The following is a 13,371-nucleotide window of genomic DNA, read 5'->3' as shown; positions in this document are numbered from 1 at the left end:
TAACCTTAGTCCGTGTTTTTCTGATCTAGTCCAGGCTGTCTTTATCCACATCTCCTGCCTCTGGCCCATTTGACCCTACAGATCCTAGCTGTAGATTGCCACAAAGCTAGGCTCCAGGCCCAACAATACCGTGTAAAGGCAACTGTGTTTTTGAGTACATGTGTGTGAGAGTTTGAAAGTTAGGCTGAGAGATAATGGCTTCTTCAACACCCAGTGAGAGCCTCATTAACAAGATACAGATAATAACAACCGACCTGGTGGCACAATTTCACAAACAGGTTGGCCTCCACCTGCTTAAACTTTATGAATAAAACTTTACCAGTTCTCATTTAGGCTCTAAAGCGCATTAGGAAGACAGAAATGTTAGAGATCACCACAACTATGTGGTTTTAATTATTTAACAACTGCTGTTGCTGCGGAATAATTATCATTATTAATCACTTCTATAGCCTGGTTAGTGTAATATACTTTGCTGTCTGTATCTCATTCATTATTATTGATAAAGCAATTTATTTCCTTGGGTCGAGGATTAACTCGCTCTCCCACACGACTGATGTTATTGAGTGATGGGAATAGCCTCCTTGAAATGGAAGGTCCTTTTTCTGAATAAAGTGACAAAACAGATTTCAAGGAAATCCCTATATATGGGCTGTACTTGTTTGAAACGTTGTCAGTTGAGAGCGCAAACTTGTAATTTTTTACTACCCCATCCTTCTCCATCTAAGATGGACCCAAATCATATAAAATAACAAACTTTGCCAAGGCCTAGGGGGGCCAAGAGGCAGAGATTAGCCAGGCTGGTGCAGAGTCATGGATGTCTTTCCCTCTGGCTGTGACAAGCTCCCCTCCTCCCAGAACCAGGAGAGGCATGAAGAGAGTGGAGAAGAAGTTAGCATCATGTAGGTGCAGTTTCAGATTGCTTTGGGAAAGACCCGGGAGAGGAGGAGACATAGGCAGCTGTGAGAAGGCAGGGGCCTTCGGTCTCTGCAACTGCTTCATAGGGGCAAGACCTATCAAAGAAGATTTGCTGTGCTCATTAGGCCTGGCACTCCTGAGCAGACCTTGCTGCTTCTAATAAAGAGTTAACTTCACTAACTCAGTGTGATTTATTGCTGGCTTGCTCCTGACATCATGACTTGCAGAGCAGTCTTAACTATGGAAAGCTGGTATAACTTATACCAATATAAATCACACTGGGGTCAACTACCCCTATTCCAAACTCTCTTCAGGTGGAATTTGACTTACACCACCATTTTTGCAGGCTAAATTTTCCCGGTTTGCTATGTAACATGACTGAGATGAAAGTGGTTTGGAACAGGTGTAACTTTGTCCTGTCCTGCCATGCCCCTTTCTGAGGACTTATACCGGTGTAAATCCCACTTGCTGAGTTCTAGTTGAGCCAGGGTCGGGGATATCTTGAGCTCCACTGGGGTGAGGGACAGATCCTGAGAAAGCCCAAGATCTGCTGAATCGAAACCTTCCAATCCTGGTGAATCTTGGCTTAGGGTTGCACAGTTATCCTCCTTTCTTGGTTCACCATGTCACTTGGCTCAAATGTTTAAAGCTTTCCATCTGCTCATAACTTTCATTCAGTGCATTGATTCTCTGCTTATATCATGTTGTATTATGGATCGAGTAGACTAATCTGTATCAAAGCAAGGCAGGGCGGGGAACGAGCAGGTTATTGGCTGTGTCTTACAGAAGGCTGTTGGTCTAGATCAGGGCAGGTGACTTATCCAGGGCCCTGCAAAACTTCCTCCTTCCCCAAATAAGATCCACCATAATGTGGCAGTGTAGCACTGCTCAGGGAGAAGGAAGGACTTTTCTGGACTGGACGAGGCCCTTGAATCATACATTGTCTTTGATCCTTCTATCAAAGAGTACAGTATACTGCATTGACTCATGGTTTAGCTCAGCCTCTCAAACTGGTGTCTGACACCTCTTTCATGGTGGAGCGAGTCCACCGGCGTCTTTGAGATTTCATTAGCTAGCTAGGAGATAATACAGAGAAACCGTGCCTGCAAGCAGAGCTCTCCTTATTACGATCAAAGCTTCCCAAATATGAGCAGCCCATAATGAACAGATGGCAACCTGGCTCCTGGCACCTGCAACGCACAGCCTCAGAATGCTCTTTTGGCTGCTCACCAACCTGCAACTGCTGCTAATAGTACCGATAACACAAATAAAGGGTGTTCAGGGTGCTTTCCGCGAAAACAATAGAGGAAAACTCACAGGGCATTAAAGTAGTATGATTCAATTTGCTCTGCAAATTTGCTTTTTCTTGGCCTCTTTTGTCCTCCTGGCATTCCTGGATGGTTCCTCTCCACCCGCCACCCGCCACCCGCCACCCCCCTCTCTCCTCCCTTCTCTCCCTTGTAAATACATATTCCTGCTGGGTGGCTTGCAAAAATAAATACATTCAGAAACTCTAATGTAATTAAGAGGAAGCTAATTTTGGCAATTAGCCAGGAATGTATTAACATGCTGCGCTCAGTCTGGTCGTGGGTAGAGTGGCCCCCCCTCCCTTTGCCCCCTGAAGCACTATTGCAAATGACAGAAGCCCCTCTTCTCTCTGCCCCTCCCTCCCTGGGTGTAATGACAGGCATCTCCATATGCTACCTTTTGCATTCTGTTTCATTACTCAGCACTGCTTTTATCCTAAAGAATACTAAGCCAGAGTCTTGGGAAGGAGACAAGGGGAAAAGCACGGCTGGTGTGTAGTTTCTGTGCTGTTTAATAAACAGTTCGTTGAACGTTGAACATTCCTAATGCATATACAGTGGACGCTTGGGTTGCAAACAACTCCTTTGTTTGCCCCACAGAGAAGTCCATCCTTTGGTTCCAGGAGGAACTCGGGTGTGAACATATTAGACTGGACTTTAAAGCTCAGGGACCAGGGCCCCTGAAGGACTACCTAGTCCCTCTTCAGCCTACTTGCAAACCAAGATCTTCACTGGATCACCACCCAGTGTTATGGAGCAGGTGGCAACTTGGGAGAGGGCTTCTCGGCTGTGGTGCTCTCCTTTTTGAATGTGCTTCCCAGCTCATATCAGCACCAAATACTGTACCTTATTTCCCATGGCTGAAAACTGCTGTTGAGCTTGTCTTACTTGCTGTGTTTAAGAAGCTCACTTTGCTATTGTTTTTATTCATTTTTTTTTAAATTGTACAATACAGAAATGCTTGCAAATAATTTGTATAAGATTACCATAAATTAAAAGCATCATATGTTTGTATATTGCCTTGGTATTTATCATTCCAAAACATAATGAAAACAGCTCGTTTTTCCATAAATCTCTTTGGCTGATTTATATGAGTTCTCTTAAAGTAAGTTAATTTTATCATGGTTAAAACAGACCATGTTTTCTCAATCCAGTCTAATAAGGATTAGATTACTCCTTTTCCAGTTCTTGGTTATAATTATTTTTGCAGATTGATTTTGTTCTTTTAATTTTGTGTGTCACCCTGGAAACATTTATGTGGAGAAGGATGGGATATTAATTTATCAGACTAATACACATATTTTAAAACAGGAATATATTAAGGGAACTGGGAAAATAGAAACATAATCCCATTATATGTTGTGACTGCTAAAAGTGGGGCAAAACTTTCTCTGGGTTTCAATGTTGAATTCTCTAGTCTTTTTGGAGGGCTTGATATGATCTGAAGGGCCATTTCTTATCTGAAATAAGGTTTGAGAAAGATCACACGAAAGTCATTAAGAAAGCTGGCTGTCAATGTGAAATTCTTTGACAACAAGTTTGAAATGACAGGGCAGGTCACATTTTAGAGTCTTGGGTGTCTGTTTTGCCTCATTGCTATGCTGGTAGTTTACTGGTATTCTGTTTTCTTTCTTCTCCTCCGCTGCCCCCCCTCCCCACTTTGTCTCTGCGACAGGGATTCGGGAAACAAGTGGATGTGTCATATATTGCCAAATATTACAACATGAGTAAAAGCAAAGTTGACAACCAGTTCTACAGCGTGGAAGTGGGTGACTCGACCTTCACAGTTCTCAAGCGCTACCAGAACTTAAAACCAATCGGCTCTGGGGCTCAGGGAATAGTTTGGTAAGTTTCTGCAGGAAGTGTTGTCCGTGCATATTTATTGATTTGCGTGTTTTCTTTCCCCTCTGGTTGTGAGTGGGTACGCCGTCTGTTGTTCTTCATGATTTGCTACCCATGAATGTTGCTCAAGGCTATGGTAATTAGCAGGGAAACAGGAAATGACCAGAAGGCTTGGTAGATAATATCCTACATCTCTGTGGTCCTAGTACAGCTTTCTCCTAACCAGCTTTTCTTGGAGCTGGTAGGAGTGGTACCACTCAAAAACGGAGGAAGGTAAATCAATTGTGTTTGGGGAACCTAATCTATGCCCTGCCCCCCTTTTGCAGGGGCTATATAGGGAACATGACCAATTTTCCTTACTGGAAGGAGGCATCCGTGTCTTCGTTGTGAAATCAGAAAGAATTGTCCAAATGTGGACAGTTCCAGCCCCATTTTGAAACACATTCCTGGTCTTTTCAATAAATATTCTTACTCCTGTGAATAGCAGCAATGGATTCTCCTGCACGTGGCATGTGGAAACAGCACAGAGTATGGTTTCTCTGCAGTAGCAGTGCAAAGAGAATCTCCAGCGGAACTGGTAATTTCTCCTCCTGGTGTTCCAAAAAAGAACCTCAGATTTGCCAAGCAATAAGTCTCATCCTGTATCATTTTGAAGCTGTCAAAATTGCAAGGTTCCTGAGCTGATGTGGCCATTAATCCTCTCTCACATAAAAACAAGAAAACAAGAAAGAAACCCTGACATTTCAGTGAAAACATATGAATATCATAAGGGCAGCATTATAAAGCACGGAGAGCTAATAAATCTTGCAGTGTAAATAATCAGATCTTTTGTGGTTTATGTAAGTCTTTCTTTGATTTATTGTTTGTCGCTGTATAGGTTGCCTTTTCCTTTCTCCACGCTCTAGATACTGTTTTTAAATCCTTGTAGGCTTTCTTTTCTTTTCTTGGTAGATCTCGGTTATTTTGGTTTGTGCCCCTCCCTTTCTACTGTTTCATTATAAATACCCTTGCCCATCTTGACCTCCACATCACCATTAATTTAATGGAAATGCCATGCAACTGGGAGCTATGCGACTGGGAGCTATAATAATATAATAATAATAATAAGTTATTATTTATACCCCAACCATCTGGCTGAGTTTCCCCAGCCACTCTGGGCGGCTTCCAATCAACTGTTAAAAACAATACAGCATTAAATGTTAAAAACTTCCCTAAACAGGGCTGCCTTCAGCTGTCTTTTAAAGAGAAGATAGCTGCTTATTTCCTTCACAACTGAAGGGAGGGTGTTCCACAGGGGGGCGCCACTACCGAGAAGGCCCTCTGTCTGGTTCCCTGTAACCTCACTTCTCGTAATGAGGGAACTGCCAGAAGGCCCTCGGTGCTGGATCTCAGTGTCCGGGCTGAGACACTCCTTCAGGTATACAGGACCGAGGCCGTTTAGGGCTTTAAAGGTCAGCAACAACACTTTGAATTGTGCTCAGAAACGTATTGGGAGCCAATGCAGATCTCTCAGGACTGGTGTTATGTGGTCCGGGCACCCACTCCCAGTCACCAGTCTAGCTGCTGCATTCTGGATTAATTGTAGTTTCCAGGTCACCTTCAAAGGGAGCCCCACGTAGAGCGCATTGCAGTAGTCCAAACGGGAGATAACTAGAGCATGCACCACTCGGGCGAGACAAGTCTGCGGGCAGGTAGGGTGTCAGCCTGCGTACCAGATGGAGCTGGTAAACAGCTGCCCTGGACACAGAATTACCTGTGCCTCCATGGACAGCTGTGAGTCTAAAATGACTCCCAGGCTGCGCACCTGGTCCTTCAGAGGCACAGTTACCCCATTCAGGGCCAGGGAATCCCCCACACCCGCCCGCCCCCTGTCCCCCAAAAACAGTACTTCTGTCTTGTCAGGATTCAACCTCAATCTGTTATGCGACTGGGTGGGAGTTATGTGACTGGGGGCCACCAAAAGACATTGGGTTGTATCCAAAGAAGTAATCCTGTTAGTGCAGGATTTTCTGCCTTTTCGATTCCACTTTCCCACTCTCTCCTCAGGGAGTCCTCTCTCCACCCCCCACCCCTCAGCTGATTGAGTCTGTAGAGTTTGGAGAAAACCCCCGGAACATCATGTGTACAATGAGTGTGTGCGCGCATGTGCCTAGCTCATGCTTGATGGCTTCCCCGTGACCTCCACAGAACATTTGTGTGGAAATCAAGGGCCCAGCCTGCAGACTTAATCCCATCTCCCCTATGGTTACCAGATTGTTTTCAATGAATTTGGAAGCTGAGTAGCAACAGGGAGTCAGTAGTGGGGATGGTGAGGCAAAAGACCCTGGGCCCAAGCACACATGCATATTGTATGAAGGTGCAAAGTCCTTCTTTCACACCCTGTGAAACATAAATGCAAAGTTTTTTAAAAAACTGAGCAATGGTGCACCACCCACCCATGACTTCCAAGCCTTCCCCGATCTTCTCCCCCCCTCCCCCTTTGTTTTGACAGATCAGGGAAGGCCCAGGAGGGGCCAGCCTGGTAGCGCAGGTGGCTCTGGCTGGCTTCAGGAGCTGCCCGCTGCCCTGGCACAGGAAAAATGGCCGGTGCCATGGCAGCGAGCAGCTCCTGAAGCCAGCCAGAGCCAACTGCACCACCAGGCGGGCTCCGGGCTGCTGAGGCTGCCGTTGCCACATTTCCCGGGGACAGATTTGCAAATCTGGGGACATTCCGGGGACGGAATTTGTCTGGGGACAGATTTGCAAATCTGGAGACTGTCCCCGGGAACCGGGGACGTCTGGTAACCCTAATCTCCCCCTCTTCTTCCACCTCACACGTTGTACATGCCATGCTGGCTTTCCTGAAATTCTTTCTCCTCGTGCCCCATTTAATTCATTGCAATATGGAGGTAAATATATATAGACAGGAAAAGGCATTTGAAATGATATTGGTGGTGGTGGAAGCTCAAATCCAACCAACATGATGGCTGGTCTGCTAAATGTTGCATCTCCTCCTCCTCCTCCTCATCTCCTTTTGGGGAATGACCCACCCCACAGTTGCTTAGCAACATTTGCCAGCTCAGGCTATGTTGTCTCCTCTGACTGTCACCAGCTTCCTAGGGTCTTGGGCACAGAAAAAATAGAGGTGTCCTTTTATCTCCTGCTTCCTGATCCTTTTAAATGGAGATATCTGGGATTCACAGGCGGAGGAAGAGGAGTGCGGGGGGAGTGCACCACCCCTGGCAGTGCAATCCCGGGGGGTTTCCATCGTGGCTGCCCCCCCATGCTGGGTGCCATGCCCCCAGGAGGCGTGCCACGCCCCTGGGGCAGCATGCCACGCCCCTGGTACATGTGCCAGCCCCTCCCCCACCTGCTCTCTGCCCCCCCAGTGAAGCTCCGCCACTGCTGGGATTCCACTTGGGGGCTTCTGTGCTACAGCACAGTGTCCTTGCCCATGGGCTGGTAGGATATTGCACCGTTTCTGTCTCAGGCACTCAGCTCTAGGACTTCTTTCCCACATGCTGGCCTTCTCTTGAGCTACAGCTGCCACCTCTAGGTGAGATTCCTGCACTGCAGGGGTTGGACTACATGACCCTCGGAGTCCCTTTCAAGTCTACAATTCTATGATTCCAAGGGAACATTGGAGAGAAAGGGAGCAGCTTGCAGGAGTATGGCCTAAGAATCAAGTACACTGACCACTAATTATACCATCTGTTTCTTAGATGCTTGGCTGCTAAATGATCCTTCTGGCAGAGGCACCACAAATTTGTGCCCAAATAGAGAACCAAAAAAGCAGCAAATTATGTTTAGCAAAGTGCCATAGTAAAGCTTTCTACTTTTAAAAAAAAACACTAGGAGGTTCTGCTGCTCACTGAGGCAAGAGTCCAGAGATAAAAGTCCTGCTGAAACACCACAATACCCCAAATCCTGGAAGACTGGTGCAGAAATATTCCAGATCCTTTCATATACCCAAATACTACATTTTGCAGTTTAGATTCTGAACTAGGTTCTTTAGTTTGCAATGCAAACCCAACCCAACCTAATTTTTCTGACTAATAGTACTGTAACACAATCCTTTCCCTTAAAGTAGGGTGGAGAGGGGTGTGTGGAAGCCACACCGTACATTAAAAGCACACACAGCAGATATTTGAAGTACGTGACTTTCCCCCAAAGAATCTCGGGAACTGTAGTTTGTGAAGGGTACTGGGAATTGTAGCTCTTTGAGGGGGAAATACTGTTCCCGGGGTTCTTTGGAGGAAGTAAGACACTTTAAATGTGTGGCGGTGTTGTTGTTGTTTAGTCGTTTAGTCTTGTCCAACTCTTCGTGACCCCATGGACCGGAGCACGCCAGGCACTCCTGTCTTCCACTGCCTCCCGCAGTTTGGTCAGACTCATGTTTGTAGCTTCGAGAACACTGTCCAACCATCTCGTCCTCTGTCGTCCCCTTCTCCTTGTGCCCTCCATCTTTCCCAACATCAGGGTCTTTTCCAGGGAGTCTTCTCTTCTCATGAGGTGGCCAAAGTATTGGAGCCTCAGCTTCACGATCTGTCCTTCCAGTGAGCACTCAGGGCTGATTTCCTTCAGAATGGATAGGTTTGATCTTCTTGCAGTCCATGGGACTCTCAAGAGTCTCCTCCAACACCATAATTCAAAACTTTAAATGTGTAGTGTGGTGCTTTCTGCATGCACTTGCATGTAGATAGATAGAAGGCATTGAGAATACAGAGCCAATGGGGCTGGCTCTATAGTCCTTGCTCAGTTCAAAATGTAAACTCATGTTGAAATTAGTTGCTGATGGTGGACTTGGCATCAGCAAGATTACCATTTGTTAACACTGACCAAGCAGTATGAAAAAGCGGTGTCCTCTAGAATAGGATAGCCTTTCTTGCTTTCTTAGTTCAGCAGCGATGCAGTTTTTGTGCCAAGAGATAGTGAACAGCTGCTTTCCTCTCCACTCATTTCTCCCACCCTCCTCCCCAATTGGAAGATGATCAAATACAGTGTTGTTTGAATGGCACTGGGCATCAAGTGTTAATTGGGGCAGCTGGTTCTGGTATGTGTGTGTGTGTGTTGTGTGGGTGGGTGGGTGGGGGGAGAAACGCCACTTTGCTATCCTCATCATGTTTCGAGTTCAGAACAATGCTAAAAGTGGCGGTGGCATGTTTTCAGGGATACCCTGTGATGTGCTCTTTACAAATCCCATAAAAATGCAGATGTTTATAAATGTTTCAAGGGAGGTGCGACAAAACATTGCAGTGTGGAGTGCACCCTGTTCAGGATTCCAGCCCCACTATTACATTCCCCCCCGCAAACAATATTTCCGCATTCTATCACTATTGGGCACACTCAGTCCTCACTGGGCTGCCCCTGTAAGCTTTATTTTTTAAAAAAAAATATTGTGCAAGCTTTGAGCATAAGGGCATAAGAAGAGCTTGCTGGATCATCTGTTCCAGCATCCTGGTCTCCTATAGGAAGCTTGCAAGCAGAACATGAGCGCAACAGCATTCTCCCCACTTGTGATTCTCAGTCAGAGGCATGCTGACTCCCAACAATGGAGTTTGAATGTTGTTATCAGGGTTAGTGGTTGCAGTAATAATGCAGGTCACTAAAAGTCAATCCTGAAAAAGAATCCAGCAGGGAAACTCTCTTTGGAACAATACATTGTCCCGACCCATAAGTATTGTTCAAAACTTTACTTGCAGGACTTTCTTCAAAACAGAACATCAAAGATTCATCCAAATAATTCCATACAATATCTTGTGCATGTTCATCACAGGCTCAGCATCCTATAAGAAATAGCTTTACTTCTTCCAGAAATAAAAACTATGTCTCTGCCATTCCAGCCTGTGCTAGCTTGCATCCTGCCTAAGGCTGTGCAGCTCTTGGGAAGCCATTATTACATCCTTTGTCGTCTCTGAGGCTCCAGAGAAAAAGGAACACTGAGCTCCCTTCAAGAGGGTGATTTGCAATTGAATGCTTCAATCATGTGATCTAAGGTTAAACACTCAAGAGCTGGAGCAGAGAACTTTCTCATTTAATCAATAACTCAATTAGAGCTCAGAGAGCACTTAGTGTGCTGCCATGGAAAATCCCCAATATTAGCAATACACATCCAGGCATTCACCATTTCAGTGTCAAATAAACAATTGCACTTAACAGAGCAGGTGTAGGGAATCTTTGCCCCTACAGATATTTCTGAACCACAGCTCCCACCATCCCTTGCTCTTGGCCATGCTTGCTGGGCCTGATAGGAGTTTCAGTTCAGCATCAGCCAAAAGTCCAGCACATCTGCTCTAGAGGGACAGAAGTTGTACCAGACACATCAATGACAACAACTATGACAACTACCTGAACTGATGTGGTAAAGAGTAACCAAGGGCAGGGAAAAGGCCCATCTTTATATGAAACAAACACTGAAACAAGAGTTATGGCTGGATCTCTTAAGACTTTGACTTGTAGAGCAATAAAAAGAAAAGGTTGACCTGTAATTATTTGACAGATCTTTCCTTCCATTTGATGAAGCCTCTTTTCCAGCTGTTGCTGATGTGATCAAGGGGTAAAAGAAGTGAACACATATTTCATATTTATGCCGTAATGTTTCATACCCTTTTTTTTCTCTGGGAAACGGAAAGATTTGGGATCAGGATGCAGCACTGTGAAATATAGCATTTGGGGAACGCAATCTCTCTGGGAATAACTTTCCATCCTTGCAGCCTTGTCTGGCACAGGCAAAAATAAAGAATTATGTTGCTTGTATTTATAGTTTCTGTTGATGCATCGGAACTGTGATGGAAAGAAAAGTAATTTAACAGTTTCAGTTTCAAGTTGCATGTCAGGTTCAAGTGCTGAGTTTTGCACAAATTTGTCAGGTAGCTTTTTAAAAGAATTAGAGAAATCCCTGGCTATCTAAACTAGTGGGTGTTTTTTTGCCACATCTTTTGGTAGGGAATTCCCTCTGTTAATTCTGCATTCCTTATGCAATATCACCTTTTGCAAGGTGATATTGACTTGCCTTTGCTTGGGGTACAGCCCAGCTGTATTATCGGATAATATTGTAAATTGCAAAGAAACTATTCTTGGGCAAGGAAGCGGTATCTGTATTACAAAAATAGGAACATACGTGAGTGGGTCCGGAATGTACTTTGCACAGATGGGAAGGACTTTGCTCCAGCCTCCTCCCTGCCCTGGGGAAAATGGACAGTGGGTTACAATTTTCACAGGATTAAATGGCAAAACGTTTCATAACTACCCCATCTTTGACATTATTTAGTTATCTAAATGCACAGTTTTTATAAGTGGGATTGCAGCTCGATTAAAGAAATTTTAATGAAGTCATCAACCAATCTGCTGATTAAATTTGCATATGGATAAAAACAACTTTCTTCCCCTTTTTTGTTAGGGGGAGGAGGGGGGGTTTCCAAATCCTTTGGGAGGAAGATCCTTCTCTTGGTCTATGATATTAGTTGCTCCAGAAGGAGAGGAATGTTGTCTTTTTGCAGTATAGTAACGCTGCAGAGAGCTTGCTGGGGAGAGCATGCATTAAAAAGGGAGGACTCATAAATAACTTAAAGAAGGTTTTAATAAGAAAAACAAAAACTCCATTTACACTAAATACATCAACAAACCAAACCAGACCCAACCACCAACCCATCCCCCAGGGTAATGGGAGAGCTAGGTGCTGCTCCTTATATACTCTACCCAAATGCTGACACGCCTTAATCAAATACAACTCAGCAGCACCTGCTACGTTTCACAGCTGTAAAGCTGGGTCTCGTTATCTTGCTCTGGCCCTTGCTCTGGCCCCTTAAAGACATACACATGGAGTGGAACAATGATGAACCTATACATTTAAAGAAACCATTCAACAAGGAAGAGTTTCCACGTGTCTCAAACTGGCCATTCCTAGTGGCAGAGACACAGGCTCTCAGCACATGGACCACAGCTTTTGCAGCAAATATCTCTCCACTGTCACCTTTCCAAGAAAGATTGGCCAACTCAACAGTCAATGAAAGGGACCAAAGGGCGGCCATCACATTTTTCCAGAACCATTTAATTTGGGAAATATTTTTTGTCAAGAGTGGCTGGGGAAACTCAGCCAGATGGGCGGGGTAGAAATAATTATAAAATTATGATGATGATGAAAAAACTTTTAAAATAAGCTTTTTTGTATTCTGCATTGTAAGTGAAATATAATAAACAAATAACATATGATTAACATTCATGGCACACATGATTGTTCTCAGGAAGGCTCCCCAGGGACCACAGGGTTGAGAGGGAAATCCACTCTCAGAAGCCCCTTCTCCCAGTGGTTCACCACCGTTGCCCCCCTCTTCTGTTGGCAGAGATGGCAAATGAGGACATCCTGGGGACATGCTGGGCATAGATCAGGGGAGATTTTGGTTGTGCTGGGTCCAAATCCCTCTTATTCCAGAACCACGCCACCGTCTTAGAAGGAAGAGTATGTTATATGAGCACTGGAGTTGGCATACTAATTTCCCCAGCTGAGCTTGGGATTTGACTGCCACCAAGGTGTCTTGCCTTCATTGAGTTGTTGTCGGGGACTGGGCAGAGGAGGAATGGTGGAGACCATCTCGCCAGCCTGACCCTTCCAAGGAGGAGGAAGAGGAAGAAGACAGATTTACAACAGGGGTTTGAGGGAGGTCACAGCTCAGAGGCAGATGAGGGGGAAAGTCGGGAAATCATGGGAGAGGCAGAGCAGTGCTCGGCTGACACATTGTCATTAGAAAGCATTCCAGACCCTCCATCTCCCAGAACCCGGTGAGCCTTAAAAGTAGGAGAGCAAAGAGCTCAAAGACAGAGGGCACTTAAAGGCACCCATAGAGGAGGTGATGAGAATGATGAATGAGGAAGTGGGAGAGATGGGGTGTGGAGATTCACTTGGGACAACGCCATTATCCAAGAGGCTGGGTTCTATAGCCTTTTTCTGTAAAGACTGAAATAAAAAGGGACTGTAATAAACGTTTCCTTGTCTTTATACTTTCCTGGGCAACCAGCTGGGAGCCACTGACTGCATCCTGACAGCTGTCCATCAGTTTATTAAACATGTCAATTATACATTTGACTTGAAGCATAATTCTATGTAGAATCTGAAACAAAGAATATTTTGAAAATAGCTGTGTTGTTGAGTAAACCGATTACAAATTTCTTCCTCCTTATTTGATGGGGACCAAGATTGGAGGCTTGGTCCCCATCCTTGGACTCGAATACTTTGGCCACCTCATGAGAAGAGAAGACTCCCTGGAAAGACCCTGATGTTGGGAAAGATGGAGGGCACAAGGAGAAGGGGATGACAGAGGATGAGATGGTT

General features: G+C 45.1%; 1 protein-coding gene across 8 annotated transcripts in view; it reads left to right on the top strand.

Annotated features, from left to right (window-relative positions):
• MAPK10 (mitogen-activated protein kinase 10) overlaps nucleotides 1-13,371 on the top strand; it is a 247,710-nt gene that overhangs the window by 154,604 nt on the left and 79,735 nt on the right. For all 8 annotated transcript variants that reach the window (XM_082236533.1, XM_082236532.1, XM_082236535.1 and 5 more), the window contains one exon: nucleotides 3,898-4,067. In XM_082236533.1, the coding sequence (XP_082092659.1) occupies nucleotides 3,898-4,067 (170 nt within the window). The remainder of the gene's footprint in view (nucleotides 1-3,897; nucleotides 4,068-13,371) is intronic.

This window comes from Podarcis vaucheri (assembly GCF_965113315.1).
Source record: "Podarcis vaucheri genome assembly, chromosome: 9".
Lineage (NCBI taxonomy): Eukaryota > Metazoa > Chordata > Lepidosauria > Squamata > Lacertidae > Podarcis > Podarcis vaucheri.
This window is presented reverse-complemented; position numbering and strand designations above follow the sequence as displayed.